The sequence below is a fragment of the Triticum urartu genome, chromosome 5, assembly GCF_003073215.2.
Source record: "Triticum urartu cultivar G1812 chromosome 5, Tu2.1, whole genome shotgun sequence".
Taxonomy (NCBI): Eukaryota; Viridiplantae; Streptophyta; class Magnoliopsida; order Poales; family Poaceae; genus Triticum; species Triticum urartu.
Genome location: NC_053026.1, coordinates 536279136 through 536304324, shown reverse-complemented (window position 1 = coordinate 536304324; position 25189 = coordinate 536279136). Strand labels below are relative to the sequence as shown.

At 43.6% G+C, this 25189-nt stretch overlaps 2 protein-coding genes across 2 annotated transcripts; one reads left to right on the top strand and one right to left on the bottom strand.

Annotated features, from left to right (window-relative positions):
- Positions 1-688: 688 nt before the first annotated feature.
- Positions 689-1153, bottom strand: LOC125555381 (ethylene-responsive transcription factor RAP2-1-like). Its single transcript, XM_048718359.1, has one exon. It carries the CDS (start codon positions 1151-1153, stop codon positions 689-691), a length of 465 nt encoding a protein of 154 aa, XP_048574316.1.
- Positions 1154-6473: 5320 nt separating this feature from the next.
- Positions 6474-8826, top strand: LOC125510490. The gene is made up of 6 exons (XM_048675688.1): positions 6474-6710; positions 7485-7614; positions 7715-7870; positions 7959-8150; positions 8237-8534; positions 8619-8826. Exons 3-6 carry the CDS (start codon positions 7811-7813, stop codon positions 8765-8767), a joined length of 699 nt encoding a protein of 232 aa, XP_048531645.1. The 5' UTR covers positions 6474-6710; positions 7485-7614; positions 7715-7810; the 3' UTR covers positions 8768-8826.
- The last annotated feature ends 16363 nt before the right edge of the window (positions 8827-25189 follow it).

Sequence of the window (25189 nt, the reverse complement as noted above, 5' to 3'; positions counted from 1 at the left end):
AGGTGCGGTTTTCGGCCACGTGATCGTGATCGAACGCTCTAGGACATGGAGCAGAGTTTGGTGGGTTTTGGGCCAAATTGAAGGGGTGTTGGGCTGCAACACACACGAGGCCTTTTCGGTCCCTCGGTTAACCGTTGGACTATCAAACGAAGTCCAATTGATACGAAACTTGACAGGCACTCTACCGGTCGTAAACCAAGGCCGCATGACAAGTCTCGGTCCAATCCGGAAATGTTTAATCCCCACACACGAAAGAAAGCTAGAAATGACCACCGGAGAAGAACGAAGCGCCGGAATGCAAAACGGACAACGGGGAAAATGCTCGGATACATGAGATGGACACGTATGCAAATGCAATGCACATGATGACATGATATGAGATGCATGAAAACGAAAACAACACACGGAGACAAAGACCCGAACCCGAGGAATAAATATAACTTAACGCCGGAAACGGCAAGAGTTGGAGTACAAATTGGGAAAGTTACATCCGGGGTGTTACAGCAACTACATAAAAACTACAGTGCAACTACATACTACGGTGCAATTAGATAAACTATGGTGAAACTACAACCTACTCCGAGTCGTCCTCATCATCATCATCATCCTCGCTGGTGTTTTCCGAGGTATCGAGCCACATCTCGTCCCAACGAAGATCGTTATCCTCAAAGATCGACTCCTCACCTGCTTAAACGATATCGCACTGTGATATCGCCAGTGCCTTCCGCCGACGCCTGTCCGCCCGCTCTGCCCGACGCTTTGCCGTCCTTTCCGCCCAGTAGGCGCGCTCGGCGGCGATGTCCTCCGGGTGGCGCCGGCGCCACTCCTCCATGGCTCGCTCATCCTCCTCGGCGATGAGGAGGCGGTGCTGCCGCCGACCGTGCTCCGCACGGTCCTGATCCGTGATAAGACGAGGTGGAGGGGCGACGGCCTGCGCCTGCTCGTGCGTGAAGACGTCACGGAAGTTCATCTGCGACGGAGGCCTCTCTAGGCGCCACGCCACCGCATCGTACGCGCGGGCGGCCTCATGCGCGGTCGCGAACGTGCCGAGGACGAGCTGGACATTGCCGGACCGGATCTCGGTGTAGTAGCTGCCGCCGGGGCACTCGAGGAAGCCGCGGTAGCCAGACGATCCCCGGTGGCGCGGTGGCATGGTGGCACGGTGGGGGCGGGGCGAGCAAGCGGCAGAGGAAGCGGGGAGAGCGCACGTGGCAGTGTGGAGGCCGCGTGGCAAGCGCCGCAATTTATAGGCGCGCCGGAAGCGGTGCGCCAAATCTAGCGCACAAGTTGCTGCCTTTTCCCGCGCACGCTACTTTCCTGCCACCGCTGGAGCGCGCTAAAATGCCGGTTTACCCCGCGCGCGCGTCTTTTCACACCACTGTTGGAGATGGTCTTAAAGAGGTTGTGTCCACGGGGTAACCCTTAAGTATCATGAGTTGTAACCCTATGGGGAAAGCTATGATAGTGGCATGAGTGACACGAAGTCTACTTTAAGAAGAATATGTTCTGTACCCGGCTCTGCCCGACATAATCATCAACAATGGCTCAAGTACCATCGAAAAATGCCAATGGCGGCTGAGCACCAGGCCAACCGGTATCTCATCCGTCCTGGCGCCATGTGGATCCCCGCTGCCTCTGTATTATGTGTGCATCCGTTTTTTTGTGGCCGTATTCATCGACGCCGGCCCCACGCACATGGAAAGGAAGCTAGGCCTGTCGCACGCTGCTGACATGGGCCGCACAACATATCGCACTTGTACACTGATGGGCTGTTTTTTCTGGAGGGAATTGCACAAACCACCACTTATTGGGGCTGGCGTTGCGCAAAACACCTACTATACGGGTTTGTTGCGGAAAACACCACATATTGGTGTAATATATTGCAGATAGGTCTAATCTAGTATTTGGCTGCATTGACATAATTACAGACAAATGGATCCTGCTTGTAAGTGCACGCGTGGCTGTAAAAACCGGCCACATCAGCCAACATATTAGATTGTCATTACCTCCAAAACCTGTGGTCCAGTTGAGCCGAAACTTCCCCAGATTAGTATTGAATACATGTAATATTTACTGGAATTATTTCACATTTTTCTGAAAATGTCAAATTTTGAACAAAAAAATTGAATGGGCTATATAAAACTTCCATTATTTAGCAAATCATTAATCCAAATGGGGTAAAACTTTCCTGAAATGGTACTGTACACATGCGTAATTTACTAGAATTTTTTCACACTTTTCTAAAATAATATGACTAGTCTCATACACCAAAAGGTACATCCATTAGGTTTGGTACTTGCAAAGTCGCAACATGGCCATTACAAACCACTATACGCCATTCATTCTTGATGAGGTTGGTACCCTAGACCCGGAGTGAAGTAGGAAAACAATCTGTTGTCTTCATATCGTCGCATTCCTAAACGTGAGTTGCTTGCACTTGAAGATCTTCCTGTCACGGTGGATTCTTGAGAGGAATGAGCAGCTGCCCTTGGAGGAGCTGGACGTGGGGCAGCAGCGCGTGAAGGAGCTGGACGTGGGGCAGCAACGCGTGAAGGAGCTAGACGTGGAGCAGCAGGCTGCGAAGCTTCATCTGGTAGCCTCCGCACGGTCTGAAAACATTTGAAGTTTGTCAAATCTGTAAATTATGGTAACCATAGAAAAAATAGGAGAAAAACAACGATTACCTTGTGTCGTGACTTTCTTATTGCCAAGTGTGGCTTCAAAGGTTCTGCACAGTTTGTGTACCTATACCCTTATAGATTACAATTTGAGCATTTGATTGTGGTCATTCTTACTTGAACACTAGACTTGGATGATTCATGTTTTCCTTTGCATCTTTTCTTCTGTTTTCTTCCACGCTTTGGTTCATACTTAGGCGGGTCTATATCAGGTGTTTCCGTTCTCGTCCATCCATGGGGACCTGGCACTGTATATATGAGATTCTTGTATGCCTCTTTGTACATGGGCTTCTTAAAGAAGTCACTGACATAATCATCTAGAAATTCTTTTGCTTTGTAGATAGCACAAACAGCATGCTTGCAAGGTATACCGGTCAGGTCCCATTTGAAGCAACCACATTTACTTTCGGTTAAATTAACTTCATAAGTCCTTGGGATATTTGTAACTTGCCATAGACCCTTCTTTGCACATACAGCTGTGCACCATCTTGCATTTCTCTTCCCCCACTCTAATCTTTCAACATAAGTAGGAGTAATTTCCCATTGGACATGTTCTACCCCTTCTCTCCTAGATGCATATCTGGGCATTAGTTTGGTCCTAATTGAATCAATCATGGTCACTATTGGCTTATCTCTGACTTTGAGAATGTAGTTGTTGAACACCTCACTAATGTTATTGACCACTAAGTCAGTCTTGCAGTGTGTGTCAAGTGCATGACGTGCCTAATGTTTAGGTGGTATATTGCACATCCATTCCCATGCATCCTTATCCTCTTTTTTGAGTTCTTCCATGGCAACATCAAAGTCACACTTATCAAAGGCGTAAGCAGCATCATCTACTAGTTTCTTAAGGTCTCCGCCCTTGTACCCAGCACTTTAAAAATTTGCATATATGTGCCTAAGGCAGTACCTATTGCTAGACTGAGGGAATACCAAATGAACAGCAGCTAGGAGACCTTTTTGCCTATCAGACATGAAGGTATAGGTGCCAAACTGACCTGCGGTACCACCTAGTGCATACTTGAGTTGATTGAGAAACCATGACCATGTAGCAGTATCTTCCGTTCCAACGACACCGAATGCGAGCGGATAAAATTATTATTGCCATCTCGAGTTGTGACGGCAAGCACTTGTGCTCCATTACCCAACTTAAGAAAGCATCCATCAATCCCTATACATAGTAAAAAATTTAGATAAATGTAATTGACAAAGGCGAGAAATATTAAACGATAGAATAAAGAGGTGAGATATTTACCAATGAAAGGCCTACAACCATTCTTAAACCCTTCGATTTGCGCATGCAGACCAGAGAAAAGACCATGAAACCTTGGGTTCTTTTCAGGTTTGTTGATTGGACGGATTGTCATACATGGCATCTAGAACCAGGATTCTTTTCCATTACAGTTTGCAAATAATCTTTGATACGTAGGTATTGCCTATCTTCGTCTCCTTCTATAGCTTCAAGAGCTTTATTCTTCGCCCTATACGCCATGTGTCTGGATATTTCAATTCTAAAGCGCTTGTGCACAACATCAATAAGAGCAGTTATATTCATGGTTGGATCACTCCTGATCTCATCTTCATACTCCTTAGCAAGCCAAGTGTTGTTGATCCTTGATGTATCGGTGGTAGTGCCACAAGTGTGTGGCAGCATTATCTGCCTAATGCAATGCGTCTTTTCTCCCTTTATTTGAGATGATCAAACCATGAAAGCACGAGTGCCGCCCGACTACAGCAAGCAACCACCCTCTCTTGGTTATTTTTCAAATATGTGAAATTTCTGATGTGAGCTATGTGATAATTCTCTAAAGCCTTCCTTAATTGTGTGACATCATGGAAACACAAGTCCAAGGCAAACTGCTCATGTGCACTACTCTTGCTCTCGTCATAGTATGTTCTCTTCTTCACTAGCATTGCTCTGCTCTTCCTCTTTCTCACTACTATTTCTGATTCCAACACAGCACCATCATCATCGTCTAAATCTATTATCTCTTTATTGTCGTCACTACAACTATCACTAAGCACAAAATGCATCCTCAATTGTGCCTGCGGCTGCCCTTTGCTTAACCTGCCTGATCTTGATTGCTTTGGCCTTCGCATTTTTGCTTCTTGCTTCCCTTATCATAGCAGCCTTGTCCACCCTAGGATCCTCAACCAATTCTTCCTCATCAGGTACCGGGAACAATTCTTCAACATCCGTGTCTCCTTCTAGGTGAGCCTGCAGTACATCCTCAGCATCAGAACTTGATTGTTCACTGGAATGTGGCTCATATACAAGGTCTTCGGAAAAACTGGCATTCATTTGTGGAGATTCAAATGCATGCATCTCATCCATTTCTTCTCTTTGCTGGACGTGGCAACCCATGTTGAGCTGGTTTTGCACAGAGTGTTCCAGATTCAAGTCAAACTGGGTGTTAATGGGACAATCTTGATGGATTGCCCTTGGTTCCTCGATGTACCAATCGGAAGGCCACTCCATGCTGGATGGAGGATTGGTGTTGCTCTCTTTGCTACTGCCATTGGATAAAGGATAATAATCAGATATGTTGCTGAATCAAAATTTATACTGACACAGGGGACAAGGCCTTAAACACATGTCAAAATCGAGCACAGAACCTAAGTAATAACAACACAAACGCCCCAAAAAATAGGATCCTAAACAAAAATATGTCTATCGACGGCAAAATTTACACCCAAAATGTAGGGTTTCATGAGGGGGAAGAAGTCCTAGAAGGTAGGGGAGAAGATGAGCAGAGCCTGGGTGAGAGGGCGGGGGGGGGGGGGGGGGGGGGGGGGGGGGGGGGGGGGGGGGGGGGGGGGGGGGGCGCTTACCCGACGATGGGGAACGGTTGGCTCCGCTCCATCACCAGCGACAGGATGGTCGTCGTCGCCGCCGCCTGTTGTTCCTGTGCGAGGTCATTCCTCTCTGCTCGAGCCACTCTGTACGAGATGGTTGTGTGTTGTTTTATCGATATGGACTTTCAGCCCATCTTTTTCTGTGAGTCGGCTTCCAACCCACTTATTAAATTGTTTTTTTAACTCTGGTCTTTTCATTTCTTGGTCTAATATATGTTGGCTGATGTGGCCGGTTTTTATTGCCACGCGTGCACTTACAAGCAGGACCCATTTGTCTGTAATTATGTCAATGCAGCCAAATACTAGATTAGACCTATATGTAATGTATTACACCAATATGTGGTGTTTTCCGCAACAACCCCGTATAGTAGGTGTTTTGCGTAACGCCATCCCAATAAGTGATGGTTTGTGCAATTCCCTTGTTTTTTCTCTGCATGTACCAGCGCGAAGACTGGCACGTACTAGCACAATCATGTGCTGTAGCGTGCGGAGAGCCACGTCCACCAGTGCATCTAGCAGCCGATGTGGCCCAGTATTGACCATGGAAGAACTAACTGCACATATCTATTTAGTTTACCGTTTAATTGGGTTTTTATTTTTATTAGAACAATCAGGAGGTTAACTGCAATACTATCATGCATAATCTGTTCCAAATCCTGCCCGCACATGATCACATTTGTGGAACACAAAATCAACCTCAAATTATGCATCGAAACACGCCATTCAATAGGTAGTTTGATTACGCAGATCCATAAATTTTTATTAATAATCACATTTCTGTTGGGAGACTAGTGAAACAACCATAATCTCGTTTCGCCGTTGGGTATCAACTAACAGCTTATTCAGTGTCAATGATTCACGCGAGAGGCCAGGTTCTGTGCAGCGTGGAACAGCTTTGCGCCGCGCAGCCCTGTTGGCTCGTCCCTGATACGTCACGTCATGCAATTTACTACGCATTCACATCATTCCTCCTCACCTGTCATCTACCTCCACCCACCTCACTCTGCTTCTTCGCCGCGGAAGGGGAATCCACCAGAGGGACCAAGGGGGAGCAACAGCCCCCTCGCCGTCGAACTACTGGACGGCGGCTAGGATCTCTCTCCTCCGACGGGCCGACAAGTGCCGGGGGCGAGGGGTGGGCAGGCCCAAAATCATCCGGCCGGTCAAGGCGCATAGGTACTCCATTCCAATCCATTCACGATCTGCTGCAAACGCTAGGTCGCCATTGTTCTTAGTTTTTTTGCTTCAATCGATTAGGGTTCTCAAAACATTTTTTAGGGTAGAGAGGGAAGATGACTGGTTTTTTAGCGGGATCCAAGCTGGTATGGTTGTCAATCGATTAGAGAACAGCGAACAGTCGCCTGAAGATTGGAACAGTGATGGGGATGGTTCAGGTGGCTCCACTGGTTTGCCTGAATCACCATGTTTCACGTCCAGGCTATCTGTGCTCAAAGTGGGTTCAGTCATAAGCAAGTTTAGTGAATTCAAGCGCCAGTTAGTCAGGGAAATTGGATTCGATGGAATGCTTGAGCTAAAACCATGGCAGAAGATCAACCTGAAATACAACGCTTATCTAATGGATAGAGTCGATGTAGATTCAAGTATAATAAATCTTGAGGGCCAAGGTGTTCTTCAACTATGTGACAAGAACATGAATTATGTGTTTGGCCTCCCATGTGGCGATTCAACCATACAAGCCGAAGGAGTCGAGCTGTCAGCAGCTTGCATTGAGTATACCCGTGTGGCAGCATCGTTTAGTGACAGAGGCACCCACAGCCTGAAAGCAGCAGAGGCATACTTAAGCAGATGCATAATAGAATCATCTACTTAGTTAGAGTAGGACTGCTTCAAAATAGTTTTTGTTATTTTTGTTGTTGGTCATGTGCTGGCACCTACTGCGAAGCACGATTATATATCCATTGATTGCTGGGCTGCACTGAATGATATCAGCAAGATAAAGGATTGGAATTGGGGAGGATATGTGTTGAAAAATCTGTTTCAAGCTGTCAAAAAGTTCAAGGCAGATGTTTTGAGAAGAAACCCAACCGTGCATATAGTTGGATGTCATCTATTTCTGCAGGTGTGTGTTCGTGTTTTTCTTGATGAAAACCATTAGAATTTTTCTAATGAGTTAGTCGCACATGCTCACATGATTTTCCTGTTGTTGTTTTCATTTGCAGCTTTTTGTGCTTGATAGCCTCGAGCTGGGTGTTCTAAACAGGGCAAGAGGTGTAACCCCGCTTATAGGCTTGTATGACTATGAGTCGATCAAGAATATGGTTGAGAAAATTACAGTGAATGTTGCCCCGGGCGAAGTTTCCTTTCACGGCGCAGCGGTAAGCAAAACATGCCAAATCGAAGACATTTTTTATGTCAATTAGTACTACATCAGAACATGATTCTAACATGCGTTCAAATCAATAGGTGTGTAGCAAGCTCTCTATGAGAAACCTAATTGGATGCAGTCTGAAGGAAGTCTGTGCAACAAAAACACCAAAGCCCACGAGAGCGCCAAAAAAGGCAAATGCAGCGTGCACACCAATTCTACGGAATAGCTGTGCCAAAACCGGCCCGCAAGAGTTTTCAAATTATATACGAACACGCTACCCAAGCATAGTATGTCTCCTAAAGCCATTGTCCATGTTCATCAGCTACTTACAATTTGACTGCCACCTAACCTTTTTTTATATGTATTTATGTAGTCAGCGGAGAAACTTGGTATACTTCTTCGGGAGCAGAATGCCCGTGGGCTAGCAAATATTACAGAAATACGTCAAGCGTTCCAGTCCAATATGTTCACTTTCACTGACAAGCCAATGACATGCATAGCAGATAGCTGCACTTGTTGCAAGGCGCATGGAAGCAAAAGGTGCATCTTGAAGAGGGAAGACACGAACACTGACCATGTACCTCGCATTGCATCAGTAGATCAAGCCCAATTCAGCACGCCTTTAGTAAGCAAGATTGGACCCCGATTACCAGCACCAGGAAACCACGAAGGTACATGATCAATCTTTTAAAATCATACAAACGATCTTATGGAACTTGGGCATCCCCATGACCCTACTTGATCTGCCTTGCCAGGCACCGTGTCGGCAAACAGTTCCGTGTCTAGGAAAAGAGATGGCAGTTTATCTTCAAGCATACAGTCAGGCACAACAAAGAAAATCTGCTCACGTGATCAGCAGGTTGTTGTTGCAGTAACCCCTGATATGTCTTCAACGTATCTATAATTTTTGATTGTTCCATGCTATTATATTATCAACCTTGGATGTTTTATATGCATTTATATGCTATTTTATATAATTTTTGGGACTAACCTATTAACCTAGAGCCTAGTGCCAGTTTTTGTTTTTTCCTTGTTTTGAGTATCACAGAAAAGAAAAACCAAACGGAATCCAATTGACCTAAAACTTCATGGAACTTATTTTTGGACCAGAAGAAGGACATGGAGTAAAAGAGTTGGGCCAGAAGATTCCCGGGCTGCCCACGTGGGTGGGGGGAGCGCCCACCCCCCTGGGCGCGCCTCCCTACCTCGTGGACAGCCCGGAGACCCCCCTGACTTGTTCTCGACACCAAAACCTCTTATATATACTAAAACTTCCAGAAAGAAACCTAGATCGGGACTTCCGCCGCCAGAAGCCTCCGTAGCCATCGAAAACCAATATAGACCCGTTCCGGCACCCTGCCGGAGGGGGGGAATCCATCTCCGGTGGCCATCTTCATCATCCCGGCGCTCTCATGACGAGGAGGGAGTAATTCTCCCTCTGGGCTGAGGGTATGTACAGTAGCTACATGTTTGATCGCTCTATGTGTTCTTGATTCGGAACGATGTTGATGTATCGCGAGCTTTGCTACTTTAGTTGGATCTTTTGATGTTTCTCCCCCTCTACTCTCTTATGATGAATTGAGTTTTTCTCTTTGAAGTTATCTTATCGGATTGATTCTTCAAGGATTTGAGAACACTTGATGTATGTCTTGCATGTGCTTATCTGTGGTGACAATGGGATATCATGTGATCCACTTGATGTATGTTTTGGTGATCAACTTGCGAGTTCCGTGACCTCGTGAACTTATGCATAGGGGTTGGCACACGTTTTCGTCTTGACTCTCCGGTAGAAACTTTGGGAAACTCTTTGAAGTTCTTTGTGTTGGTTGAATAGATGAATCTGAGATTTTGTGATGCATATCGTATAATCATACCCATGAATACTTGAGGTGACATTGGAGTATCTAGGTGACATTAGAGTTTTGGTTGATTTGTGTCTTAAGGTGTTATTATAGTACAAACTCTAGGATAGATTGAACGGAAAGAATAGCTTCGTGTTATTTTACTATGGACTCTTGAATAGATCGATCAGAAGGGATAACTTTGAGGTGGTTTCGTACCCTACAATAATCTCTTCGTTTGTTCTCCGCTATTAGTTACTTTGGAGTGAATCTTTGTTGCATGTTGAGGGATAGTTATATGATCCAACTATATTATTATTGTTGAGAGAACTTGCACTAGTGAAAGTATGAACCCTAGGCCTTATTTCAACGCATTGCAATACCGTTTTCACTTACTTTTATCATTAGTTACCTTGCTGTTTTTATATTTTCAGATTACAAAACCTATATCTACCATCCATATTGCACTTGTATCACCATCTCTTCGCTGAACTAGTACACCTATACAATTTACCGTTGTATTGGGTGTGTTAGGGACACAAGAGACTCTTTGTTATTTGGTTGCAGGGTTGTTTGAGAGAGACCATCTTCATCCTACGCCTCCCACGGATTGATAAACCTTGGGTCATCCACTTGAGGGAAATTTGATGTTGTCCTACAAACTTCTGCACTTGGAGGCCCAACAACGTCTACAAGAAGAAGGTTGTGTAGTAGACATCAAGCTCTTTTCTGGCGCCGTTGCCGGGGAGGTTACCGCTTGAAGGTATATCTTTAGATCTTTCAATCGAATCTTTTAGTTTCTTGTTTGATCACTAGTTTAGTCTATAAAAGAAAACTACAGAAAATGGAATTAAGGTTGCCTCATATGCTTCATCTTTTTAATGTCTTTCGTGAAAATAAGGATTCCGATAATTTTGCCAAAGTGTTAGAAGAAGAATGCATTAGAATGTTTGGCACTAAATATTTTAATGATGAGCATGATTGCAATGTTGTTAGTACGAATTCCTTGAGTATCCATGATGCTAATGATATGCAAAGCCACAAGCTTGGAGAAGCTATGTTTGATGAAGATGATATTTTTTGTCCCCCAAGTTTTGATGAGAAAATTTATTATGTTGAAAGCATGCCTCCTATTTATGATGATTATATTGATGAAAGTGGATTTGGAGAGGTCGTGGCTTTATTTAGTGATGAATCCACTATTTTGGAAGAGGTTCCAATTGATTATGAGAACAAAGTTGCTATCTATGATGATTATTGTGATGACATGTATGCTATAAAAGAATAATGATAACCATGAAACTTGTCATCATGATTTTAGTTTTTAATTGGATTATGCCTCACATGATAGTTATTTTGTTGAGTTTGCTCCCACTATTATGAATGAGAAGAATTTTGCTTATGTGGTGAGTAGTAAATTTTCTATGCTTATAGATCATGAAAAGAATGCTTTATGTGATGGTTATATTGTTGAATTCATTCATGATGCTACTGAAAATTATTATGAGGGAGGAACATATGCGTGTAGGAATTGCAATAATATCAAGTTTCCTCTCTATGTGCTTAAAGTTTTGAAGTTATGCTTGTTTTACCTTCCTATGCAAGTTGATTCTTGTTCCCACAAGTTGTTTGCTCACAAAATCCCTATGCATAGGAATTGGGTTAGACTTAAATGTGCTAGTCATATTCTTCATGATGCTCTCTTTATGTTTCAATTCTTATCTTTTATGTGAGCATCATTTAAATCATCCTGCCTAGCTAGGGGCGTTAAACGATAGCGCTTGTTGGGAGGCAACACAATTTTATTTTTGTTACTTGCTTTTTGTTCCTGTTTAGTAATAAACAATTCATCTAGCCTCTGTTTAGATGTGGTTTTATGTTTTAATTAGTGTTTGTGCCAAGTAGAACCTTTGGGAAGACTTGGGTGAAGTCTTTGTGATCTTGCTGTAAAAAATAGAAACTTTAGCGCTCACGAGATTAGCTACCATTTTTTACTTGAGAGTGCTATTAATCTAATTCTTTTTGAAGATGATTAATAGACAAATTCCTCATGTACAACAATTTATTTCAGAATTGTTTGAGTTCCAAAAGTATATGTTGATACAGATTACTACAGTTTGTTCTGTTTTTGACAGAATCTGTTTTCTATGTGTTGTTTGCTTATTTTGATGAATCTATGAATAGTATCGGAGGGTATGAACCATAGGGAATTTGGAATATAGTAGATATTACACCAATGTGAATTTAGAATGAGTTCACAACAGTCCTTAAGTGGTGATTTATTTTCTTATACTAATGGAGCTTACGAGTTTTCTGTTGAGTTTTGTGTTGTGAAGTTCTCAAGTTTTGGGTAAAGATTCGATGGATTATGGAATAAGGAGTGGCAAGAGCCTAATATTGGGGATTCCCAAGGAACACCAAGGTAATATTCAAGGACAACCAAGAGCCTAAGCTTGGGGATGCCCCAGATGGCATCCCCTCGTTCATCGGTAACTTTACTTGGAGCTATATTTTTATTCACCACATGATATGTGTTTTGCTTGGAGTGTCATTTTATTTTCTTTTGCTTTGCTTGCTGTTTGAATAAAATACCAAGATCTGAAATTCTTAAATGTTAGAGAGTCTTCACATTACATAATTATTCGACTACTCATTGATCTTCACTTATATCTTTCGGAGTAGTTTGCCATTTGCTCTAGTGATTCACTTATATCCTTTTAGAGCATGGCGGTGGTTTATTTTGAAGAAATAGATGAACTCTCATGCTTCACTTATATTATTTTGAGAGTCTCTTAGAACAGCATGGTAATTTGCTTTGGTTATGAAATTAGTCCTAATATGATAGGCATCCAAGAGGGATATAATAAAAAATTTCATATAAAGTGCATTGAATACTATGAGAAGTTTGATACTTGATGATTGTTTTGAGATATGAAGATGGTGATATTAGAGTCATGCTAGTTGAGTAGTTGTGAATTTGAGAGATACCTGTGTTAAAGTTTGTGATTCCCGTAGCATGCACGTATGGTGAACCGTTATCTGATGAAGTCGGAGCATGATTTATTTATTGATTGTCTTCCTTATGAGTGGCAGTCGGGGGCGAGCGATGTTATTTTCCTACCAATCTATACCCCTAGGAGCATGCGCGTAGTACTTCGTTTCGATAACTAATAAAGTTTTGCAATAAGTATGTGAGTTCTTTATGACTAATGTTGAGTCCATGGATTATACGCACTCTCACCCTCCCATCATTGCTAGCCTCTCTAGTACCGCGCAACTTTCGCCAGTACCTTAAACCCACCATATACCTTCCTCAAAACAGCCACCATACCTACCTATTATGGCATTTCCATAGACATTCTGAGTTATATTGCCATGCAATTTCCCACCATTCCGTTTATTATGACACGCTCCATCATTGTCATATTGCTTTGCATGATCATATAGTTGACATCGTATTTGTGGCAAAGCCACCGTTCATAATTCTTACATACATGTCACTCATGAGTCATTGCACATCCCGGTACACCGCCGGAGGCATTCACATAGAGTCATATTTTGTTCTAAGAATTGAGTTGTAATTTTTGAGTTGTAAGTAAATAAAGTGTGATGATCATCATTATTAGAGCATTGTCCCAAGTGAGGAAAGGATGATGGAGACTATGATTCCCCCACAAGTCGGGATGAGACTCCGGACGAAAAAGAAAAAAAGAAAAAGGCCATAAAAAGGGAGAAGGCCCAAAAAAAGAAAAAAGAAAAAATGAGAGAAAAAGAGAGAAGGGGCAATGGTACTATCCTTTTACCACACTTGTGCTTCAAAGTAGCACCATGATCTTCATGATAGAGAGTCTCCTATTTTGTCACTTTCATATACTAGTGGGAATTTTACATTATAGAACTTGGCTTGTATATTCCAATGATGGGCTTCCTCAAAATGCCCTAGGTCTTTGTGAGCAAGCGAGTTGGATGCACACCCACTTAGTTTTTTTTGAGCTTTCATACACTTATAGCTCTAGTGCATCTGTTGCATGGCAATCCCTACTCACTCACATTGATATTTATTGATGGGCATCTCCATAGCCCGTTGATATGCCTAGTTGATGTGAGACTATCTTCTCCTTTTTGTCTTCAACACAACCACCAATCTATTCCACCTATCGTGTTATATCCATGGCTCACGCTCATGTATTGCGTGAAGATTGAAAAAGTTTGAGAACATCAAAAGTATGAAAACAATTGCTTGGCTTGTCATCGGGGTTGTGCATGATTTAAATATTTTGTGTGATGAAGATAGAGCATAGCCAGACTATATGATTTTGTAGGGATAGCTTTCTTTGGCCATGTTATTTTGAGAAGACATGATTACTTTGTTAGTATGCTTGAAGTATTATTATTTTTATGTCAATATTAAATTTTTGTCTAGAATCTTTCGGATCTGAATATTCTTGCCACAATAAAGACAATTACATGGATAAATATGCTAGGTAGCATTCCACATTAAAAATTCTGTTTTTATCATTTACCTACTTGAGGACGAGCAAGAATTAATCTTGGGGATGCTTGATACGTCTCCAACGTATCTATAATTTTTTATTGTTCCATGCTATTATATTATCAACCTTGTATGCTTTATATGCATTTATATGCTATTTTATATGATTTTTGGGACTAACCTATTAACCTAGAGCCCAGTGCCAGTTTCTGTTTTTTCCTTGTTTTTGAGTTTCGCAGAAAAGGAAAACCAAACGGAGTCCAATTGACCAGAAACTTCACGGAACTTATTTTTGGACCAGAAGAAGGACATGGAGTAAAAGAGTTGCGCCAGAAGAGTCCCGGGCTTCCCACGAGGGTGGGGGGAGCGCCCACCCCCTGGGCGCGCCTCCCTACCTCGTGTACAGCCCGGAGACCCCCCTGACTTGTTATCGACGCCACAACCTCTTATATATACTAAAACTTCCAGAAAGAAACCTAGATTGGGACTTCCGCCGCCAAAAGCCTCCGTAGCCACCGAAAACCAATCTAGACCTGTTCCGGCACCCTGCCGGAGGGGGGGAATCCCTCTCCGGTGGCCATCTTCATCATCCCGCCGCTCTCATGACGAGGAGGGAGTAGTTCTCCCTCGGGGCTGAGGGTATGTACCAGTAGCTACGTGTTTGATCGCTCTATCATGTTCTTGATTCGGAACGATGTTGATGTATCGCGAGCTTTGCTACTATAGTTGGATCTTATGATGTTTCTCCCCCTCTACTATCTTGTGATGAATTGAGTTTTCCCTTTGAAGTTATCTTATCGGATTGAGTCTTTAAGGATTTGAGAACAGTTGATGTATGTCTTGCATGTGCTTATCTGTGGTGACAATGGGATATCACGTGATCCACTTGATGTATGTTTTGGTGATCAACTTGTGAGTTCCGTGACCTCGTGAACTTATGCATAGGGGTTGGCACATGTTTTCATCTTGACTCTCCGGTAGAAACTTTGGGGCACTCTTTGAAGTTCTTTGTGTTGGTTGAATAGATGAATCTGAGATTGTGTGATGCATATCGTATAATCATACCCACGGATACTGGAGGTGACATTGGAGTATCTAATCTTGGGGATGCCCCGGAAGGCATCCCCTCTTTCTTCAACAAGTATCGGTATGTTTTCGGATTCGTTTCGTTCATGCGATATGTGCAGATCTTGGAGCGTCTTTTGCATTTAGTTTTCATTTTTATTTTATGCACCATGCTGGTATGAGATAGTCCTTGGTTGATTTATAGAATACTCTCTGCACTTCACTTATATCTATTGAGTATGGTTTTATAGAATGCTTCATGTGCTTCACTTATATCATTTGAAGTTTGGATTGCCTGTTTCTCTTTACATAAAAAACCGCCATTTGTAGAATGCTCATTTGCTTCACTTATATTTGTTAGAGCGTGGGCATATCTTTTGTATAAAGAATTAAACTCTCTTGCTTCACTTATATATTTTTAGAGAGATAACAGGAATCGGCCATTCACATGGTTAGTCATAAAATCCTACACAAAACTTGTAGATCACTGAATATGATATGTTTGATTCCTTGCAATAGTTTTGCGATATAAATATGGTGATATTAGAGTCATGCTAGTGGGTAGTTGTGGATTGTAGAAATACTTGCGTTGAAGTTTGTGATTCCCGTAGCATGCACGTATGGTTAACCGTTATGTGATGAAGTCGGAGAATGATTTATTTATTGATTGTCTTCCTTATGAGTGGCGGTCGGGGATGAGCGATGGTCTTTTCCTACCAATCTATCCCCCTAGGAGCATGCACGTCGTACTTTGTTTCGATGACTAATAGATTTTTGCAATAAGTATGTGAGTTCTTTATGACTAATGTTGAGTCCACGGATTATACGCACTCTCACCCTTCCACCATTGCTAGCCTCTCTAGTATCGTGAACTTTCGCCGGTACCTTAAACCCACCATATACCTTCCTCAAAACAGCCACCATACCTACCTATCATGGCATTTCCATAGCCATTCTGAGATATATTACCATGTAACTTCCATCATCATCGTATACATGACTTGAGCATTTATTGTCATATTGCTTTGCATGAGCGTGAGATAGCTAGCATGATGTTTTCATGGCTTGTCCATTTTTTGATGTCATTGCTATGCTAGATCATTGCACATCCCGGTACACCGCCGGAGGCATTCATATAGAGTCATATCTTTGTTCTAGATATCGAGTTGTAATATTGAGTTGTAAGTAAATAAAAGTGTGATGATCATCATTATTAGAGCATTGCCCTAGTGAGGAAAGGATGATGGAGACTATGATTCCCCCACAAGTCGGGATGAGACTCCGGACGAAAAAAAAGAAAAAAAAAGAAAAAAAGGCCAAAAAAGGGAAGGCCCAAAAAAATGAGAGAAAAAGAGAGAAGGGGCAATGTTATTATCCTTTTACCACACTTGTTCTTGAGAGTAGCACCATGTTCTTCATATAGAGAGTCTCTTGAGTTATCACTTTCATATACTAGTGGGAATTTTCATTACAGAACTTGGCTTGTATATTCCGATGATGGGCTTCCTCAAATGCCCGAGGTCTTCATGAGCAAGCAAGTTGGATGCACACCCACTTAGTTTCTAGTTTGAGCTTTCATACACTTATAGCTCATAGTGCATCCGTTGCATGGGAATCACTACTCACTCACATTGATATCTATTCATGGGCATCTCCATAGCCTGTTGAAACGCCTAGTTGATGTGAGACTATCTTCTCCTTTTTTTGTGTTCTCCACAACCACCATTCTATTCCACCTATAGTGCTATGTCGATGGCTCACGCTCATGTATTGCGTGAAAGTTGAAAAGGTTTGTGAACGTCAAAAGTATGAAACAATTGCTTGGCTTGTCATCGGGGTTGTGCATGATGTGAATATTTTGTGTGGTGAAGATGGAGCATAGCCAGACTATATGATTTTGTAGGGATAACTTACTTTGGCCATGATATTTTGAAAAGACATGATTGCTTTATTAGTAGGCTTGAAGTATTATTGTTTTATGTCAAATGATAGACTATTGCTTTGAATCACTCGTGTCTTAATATTCATGCCATGATTAGATATGTGATCAAGATTATGCTAGGTAGCATTCCACATCAGAAATTATCTTTTTTATCATTTACCTACTCGAGGATGAGCAGGAATTAAGCTTGGGGATGCTGATACATCTTCGTCGTATCTATAATTATTGATTGTTCCATGCCAATATTATACAACTTTCATATACTTTTTGGCAACTTTTTATAATATTTTTGGGACTAACATATTGATCCAGTGCCTAGTGCCAGTTCCTGTTTGTTGCATGTTTTTGTTCGCAGTAAATCCATATCAAACAGAGTCCAAATGGGATTAAAACCGACAGAGATTTTTTTGGAATATATGTGATTTTTGGGAAGAAAAATCCACTCGAGACGATGCCCGAGGGGGCCATGAGGCAGGGGGCATGCCCCAGGGGGGCAGGCGCGCCCTGGGCCCTCGTGGCCACCCCGTAAGGCGGTTGGTGCCCTTATTTCGCCGCAAGAAAGCTAATATCCGGATAGAGATCGTGTTAAAATTTCAGCCCAATCGGAGTTACGGATCTCCGGGAATATAAGAATCAGTGAAAGGGCAGAATCTGGGAACGCAGAAACAGAGAGAGACAGAGAGATAGATCCAATCTCGGAGGGGCTCTCGCCTGTCCCACGCCATGGAGACCAAGGACCAGAGGGGAAACCCTTCTCCCATCTAGGGAGGAGGTCAAGGAAGAAGAAGAAGGAGGGGGGCTCTCCCCCCTCGCTTCCGGTGGCACCGGAGTGCCACCGGGGGCCATCATCATCACCGCAATCTTCACCAACAACTTCACCGCCATCATCACCAACTCTTCCCCCCTCTATGCAGCAGGGTAACCCCTCTTTTACCCGCTGTAATCTCTACTTAAACATGGTTCTCAACTCTATATACTATTTCCCAATGATGTATGGCTATCCTATGAGGTTTGAGTATATCCGTTTTGTCCTATGGGTTATTTGATAATCGTGATTGGTTTGAGTTGCATGTTTTATTATCGGTGCTGTCCTATGGTGCTCTCCGTGTCGCGCAAGCGTGAGGGATTCCCGTTGTAGGGTTTGCAATATGTTCATAATTTGCTTATGGTGGGTGGCGTGAGTGATAGAAGCACAGACCCGAGTAAGTAGGTTGTTTGCGTATGGGATAAAGAGGACTTGATACTTTAATGCTATGGTTGGGTTTTACCTTAATGATCTTTAATATTTGCGGATGCTTGCTAGAGTTCCAATCATAAGTGCATATGATCCAAGTAGAGAAAGTATGTTAACTTATGCCTCTCCCTCAAATAAAATTGCAATAAGGATTACCGGTCTAGTTATCGATTGCCTAGGGACAAATAAATTTCTCGTAACAAAAAGCTCTTTACTAAAACTAACTTAGTTGTGTCTTTACCTAAACAGCCCCTACTTTTTATTTATGTAATCTTTATTATCTTGCAAACCTATCCAAAAACACCTACAAAGTACTTCTAGTTTCATACTTGTTCTAGGTAAAGCGAACATCAAGCGTGCGTAGAGTTGTATCAGTGGTTGATAGAACTTGAGGGAATATTTGTTCTACCTTTAGCTCCTCATTGGGTTTGACACTCTTACTTATCGAAAACTGTTGTGATCCCCTATACTTGTGGGTTATCAGTAGGCGATGTTGCAGAAGCTGATGTTATATTATATCAAAACTGTTGTAGGGTACAGACCATTAACATGTGCATTTGTATGCAATGGTACATCCCGGCAATCCTACCTGATAGTTGGACAGTATATGCATTTGATATGCTTAGAAAAAGGATCATCGTGCTAGACCCAGTCGTAGGGCCGTTTGGGTATAGCAATCTCCGAGTAAGCATGCATGAATTTGTTAGCAACAAACTCCATACTGCTTTGTTCAACTGTCTGGAGAACTTCGTTAGCTCATGGCACAGTGAATCAAGCCATTGGGGGCGCACTTTTCCTATCGTAATGAGGGAAAAGATTGATACGTACATTTGGCGCAGCTCAAGTACATTTTTAACAGCGACTCGATGTCATACCCTCCAAAATTTGGTTAATTTGAACTTGTCCTCACTTGTATACAAATGCAGGGATCAGACTGGGATGTGTGCCACATTCTTTGCTTGGAACTACGATGGCGACAAACTACAGATACCACTAAACAAGGTATGTTGTTTATGTGCCTGACACACCACCCCCACCCCCAAGCACCCCATAGTTACTGCTTGCTCATTTCGTCTACTAAATCACTGCATTTGTGTAGGACACGCTATCATCGCACAACAGCTTGATGATATATGAACTAATGAGGATGCAAGGGAACCAAACTTCAGTGGCAAACGACGCCCTCGAAGCTGTCAAAGCGTCGTTCACAGCCCTATAAAATAGCACAGCGTTGATCGGTCTGCTCATGTAATTTTGATGATTTATAAGCAGAACAAACTTGTAGATTAAGTTTCCCAAGTACTACGACGATCATCGAGTGATCCTATCTAATGCAGGCAAATTCTTAGCCATTAACTAGTACACCAGAGCTTATCGAGTTACAACCTTGAGATATAGCTCACATGCCAGCTACAAGTTTATTTCCCTATGTAGATTGACACTGCTGCTGCAAGCAGCACGATCGATGCAAGCGCCTTCGCATAGTTGATCCCTTGGTTGACGGCTACATTATCTTCAGGAGCTGGTTGAACAGCTATTTGCGCAGCTTGCCATTGCTGCACCGAAGTTGCTTCAGCTCGTAACTCTGAGTTGATCCTCTCTAGCTGACACACCCTGTCGCGTAGATCAATGACCAGTTGCTTGTGGAACATATTGTCAATGGGATCGTCGAACCACTCGTACATCTCACATCCTCCCATCTGATGTAAATTGAGCACAGGAAAATCTCAATAGCTATGAACCACTAACAATTGTAACCACACCCAGAAAAACTTTCGCATTTAGAACACATACCCATGACTGGGCACATGTCTTGTATCTTCTCCCTGGGTTGTCGTCGCTCCACGAGATCCACATGGCCGCCTTGGGCCTATCCTTGCACCAACATGGTGTCGCTGGCTCGTAGTCCAGCAGACCCACCCTGTAACGCACCGGCGACCTGGTTTGGCCATCTGGAGCGAAGCGCCTCTGGGATGAAGATGCCGCCCTTGAGCTTGAAGAGAAGGAGGAAGAAATTTGCTTGGTGGGGGTGGGTGGGGGGAGTGTGTTTTCGCTGCTAGTGGAGTGACTGTGATGCAGTGTAGCCGTGTGGTCTTTATATAGGCTGGTCAGTGCTCACCCCAACGGTCACTTTTCAAACGTGTGGTGGCCAAGCAAACGGTTTCCATCAGATTTTTCCAAGGGGGCTTGCAAGGCACACCCGCCACATGCCAAACACACTCCACTCCATGCACAAGTTTTCACAACATGGGAGGCTGATCTCATCCAAGCTAAGGTTAACCGATAAATACAGTAATAAGTGTGTGAATGCTAACATACTTGAACATATCATCCTTAGGCAAATTCTCCTTAGACATAGGTCCAATGGCTAATGAAATACTTAGACAAATTCTATTTAACCTTAGTTCCAATGCATGGTGCACCCATCATACAAGTCATGGGCATGCAGAACTGTCTACCAGACAGCTACAAAATGGTACAGTAGGCCAGAATCTAACATGTCCTTGGACGCAGCAAATCCAAAAGCGGGACACGTACACGTCAGCATCCTAATCTTCCTCCTCAAACTCCTCCATGAATCCAGGGTGAGGATTTGTGTTGCCTGAGCAGGCAATTGTCTCGTACAACATCCTTTTGCGACCCGCCGGAAGACCAACCTATGCACCACACCAGAAAAAAACAAGCAGTTGGTCAATATCTGTTTCAACACTAACGCAACTAATAAGCATGGTTACTTTATAGAGGCAGAATTACCTCAGGAACTTCTTCCTCCAGCTCGTAAGCGTTAAAGTTGTCTGCATATGAGCAATGTAGCCAGGTGTTTCTCCGCTGCAAAATGCTTTTTGTCAGCAAGTCATCCTACCAGGGAACACTATGAATTCTACACTTGCACTCACCTTTGGCAAGGTATGTGCATGTCAGTGTTGTACCGAATAGTACATTTTGATATCTCCATTTCCCATCCATCCAGCATCATCGTACCAAGGATCTTGAGTCCTCTCAAGAGCATGCGCACGGTCGCCCCGTGCTTGGCCTCGTACACAGGGGTACCCACCTGTGTGTACAATGGGTCCATAACCGTGACCCTAGTCAGCTCCATGTCGAACACGTACAAGGACCACTCCTGGATAAGCCACATAGGGAACATTGTCTGCAAAGCATGCTACTGGTTTTAGTGAACAAGTCATATGAAAATCGAAATCGTGTGTGTACAAGGAAGAAACGGTGGCACTGGGAGTAGACATACCAGGCGGCACATGCATAACAGGAAACCAAGCTTGGGTGTGGAAAGCAACGCCATTAGTACTGCACGAGTGTTGTCAAAATCAATGTTTTCCATGTGGAGCTGCAAAAAAACACATGCACGCCAATTTGTCAATTCAAACCACTAGCAAGTGGCATTCAAAATCATTCCAATCATATATCCAACGTACCACGACATCAGGTGGTAGTAATCCTCTCCAGTTTGGAAGATCAACTCTCTCCATCAGCCTCCGTTCCCTATCGTTCCAGCCACGCACCCACGCTTCAGGACCAGTGTACATTATCTCGCCATGCAAGCTAAATTGGTGCTTCAACTTGTGTCCATCTATCCTGAGAACCGAAGGAGTGTGATGTTCAAACCAGGTCCTGCTTACAAAAAAACAACACTCATACCATTAGAGGCAGCCATATAGTCACATTCGTTATGTAACATTGCACACATGGAAAATAAACGCACCTACTAAGCACAGAATTCTCACTCAGAAGCATCACAGACTCATAGAGATCAGCACACATGTGGTCCGGATAATAAACATGGCGGATATCAAGCTCAAATGATGAATACCCGTAATCACGGGCAGGTGGCAAAGCAGGAACAACCGCTGCAAATACACAAACACAAGGTTAGATTCTGTTGTGCATTTTTTGTTGGAACAAGTCAAACAGTTGTGCACACTAACCAAGTGCGACGGGCCGGCTCTGTTCACCATAATCAGGCAGTGCAAGCCTCCTGTTGCCTATGGGAGTGGTCGTGGCAATCCCCTAGCATGATAATTTTGCTGCTCCAAAGCATCCGGCACAACGGCTGTACATGCAACAGATGGACCAGTTTTTAAAGAAACTTTTAGATGCAAATGGCCCTCGACCAAATTAGATGGTCATTTGATAAGTTTACCTTCACTCATATCAGTGTCTAACAGTGCCATCACCGCTGCCATCACTGGGTGATGGACAGGCACAACCTGGTCCCTAGAAGAAGCACCTCCCACTCCCAGGACCTCATGCATGGTAGTCTGTCGACTGCACCTACGGTAGACCACTGTTGCAAGATATGGCAGGGTGAATGATAACCCACAAGTATAGGGGATCGCAATAGCTTTCGAGGGTAGAGTATTCTGTTGGAAATATGCCCTAGAGGCAATAATAAATTAGTTATTATTATATTTCCTTGTTCATGATAATCGTTTATTATCCATGCTAGAATTGTACTAATAGGAAACTCAGATACATGTGTGGATACATAGACAACACCATGTCCCTAGTAAGCCTCTAGTTGACTAGCTCGTTGATCAATAGATGGTTACGGTTTCCTAACCATGGACATTGGATGTCATTGATAACGGGATCACATCATTAGGAGAATGATGTGATGGACAAAGACCCAATCCTAAGCCTAGCACAAGATCATGTAGTTCATATGCTAAAGCTTTTCTAATGTCAAGTATCATTTCCTTAGACCATGAGATTGTGCAACTCCCGGATACCGTAGGAGTGCTTTGGGTGTGCCAAATGTCACAACGTAACTGGGTGGCTATAAAGGTACACTACAGGTATCTCCGAAAGCGTCTGTTGGGTTGGCACGAATCGAGACTGGGATTTGTCACTCCGTGTAAACGGAGAGGTATCTCTGGGCCCACTCGGTAGGACATCATCATAATGTGCACAATGTGATCAAGGAGTTTATCACGGGATGATGTGTTACGGAACGAGTAAAGAGACTTGCCGGTAACGAGATTGAACAAGGTATCGGATACCGACGATCGAATCTCGGGCAAGTATCGTACCGATAGACAAAGGGAATTGTATACGGGATTGATTAAGTCCTTGACATCGTGGTTCATCCGATGAGATCATCGTGGAACATGTGGGAGCCAACATGGGTATCCAGATCTCTCTGTTGGTTATTGACCGGAGAGTCATCTCGGTCATGTCTGCATGTCTCCCGAACCCGTAGGGTCTACACACTTAAGGTTCGGTGATGCTAGGGTTATAGAGATATTAGTATGCGGTAACCCGAAAGTTGTTCGGAGTCCCGGATGAGATCTCGGACGTCACGAGGAGTTCCGGAATGGTCCGGAGGTAAGGAATTATATGTAGGAAGTGCTATTTCGGCCATCGGGACAAATTTCGGGGTCACCGGTATTGTACTGGGACCACCGGAAGGGTCCCGGGGGTCCACCGGGTGGGGCCACCTGCCCCGGGGGGGGGGACATGGGCTGTAGGGGGTGCGCCTTGGCCTATATGGGCCAAGGGCACCAGCCCCAAGAGGCCCATGCGCCAAGAGAAGAGGGAAAGGAAGAGTCCTAAAGGGGGAAGGCACCTCCGAGGTGCCTTGGGGAGGAGGGACTCCTCCCTTGGCCGCACCCTTCCTTGGAGGAAGGGCCAAAGGCTGCGCCCCCCCTCTCCCTTGGCCCTATATATAGTGGGGGAAAGGGAGGGCAGTAAAACCTAAGCCCTGGCGCCTCCCTCTCCCTCCCATGACACATCTCCCTCCTCCCGCAGCGCTTGGCGAAGCCCTGTTGGAATCCCGCTACTTCCACCACCACGCCGTCGTGCTGCTGGATCTCCATCAACCTCTCCTCCCCCCTTGCTGGATCAAGAAGGAGGAGACGTCGCTGCTCCGTACGTGTGTTGAACGCGGAGGTGCCGTCCGTTCGGCGCTAGGATCATCGGTGATTTGGATCACGACGAGTACGACTCCATCAACCCCGTTCTCTTGAACGCTTCCGCGCGCGATCTACAAGGGTATGTAGATCCACTCCTCCCTCGTTGCTAGATGACTCCATAGATAGTTCTTGGTGACACGTAGGAAAATTTTGAATTTATGCTACGTTCCCCAACATATTCAACCCAAATTTATTGATTCGACACAAGGGGAGCCAAAGAATATTCTCAAGTATTAGCAGTTGAGTTGTCAATTCAACCACACCTGGAAACTTAGTATCTACATCAGAGTGTTTAGTAGCAAAGTAATACGATAGTTGTGGTAACGGTAACAAAAGAGTAATGAAAGCAAAGTAATATTTTTGGTATTATGTAGTGATTGTAACAATAGCAACGGGAAAGTAAATAAGCGTAAACCAGTATATGGAAAGCTCGTAGGCATCGGATTAGTGATGGATAATTATGCCAGATGTGGTTCATCATGTAACAGTCATAACATAGGGTGACACAGAACTAGCTCCAATTCATCAATGTAATGTAGGCATGTATTCCGAATATAGTCATACGTGCTTATGGAAAAGAACTTGCATAACATCTTTTGTCCTACCCTCCCGTGGCAGCGGGGTCCTAATGGAAACTAAGGGATATTAAGGCCTCCTTTTAATAGAGAACCGGAACAAAGCATTAGCACATAGTGAATACATGAACTCCTCAAACTACGGTCATCACCGGTAAGTATCCCGATTATTGACACTTCGGGGTTAACGGATCATAACACATAATAGGTGACTATAGACTTGCAAGATAGGATCAAGAACTCTCAT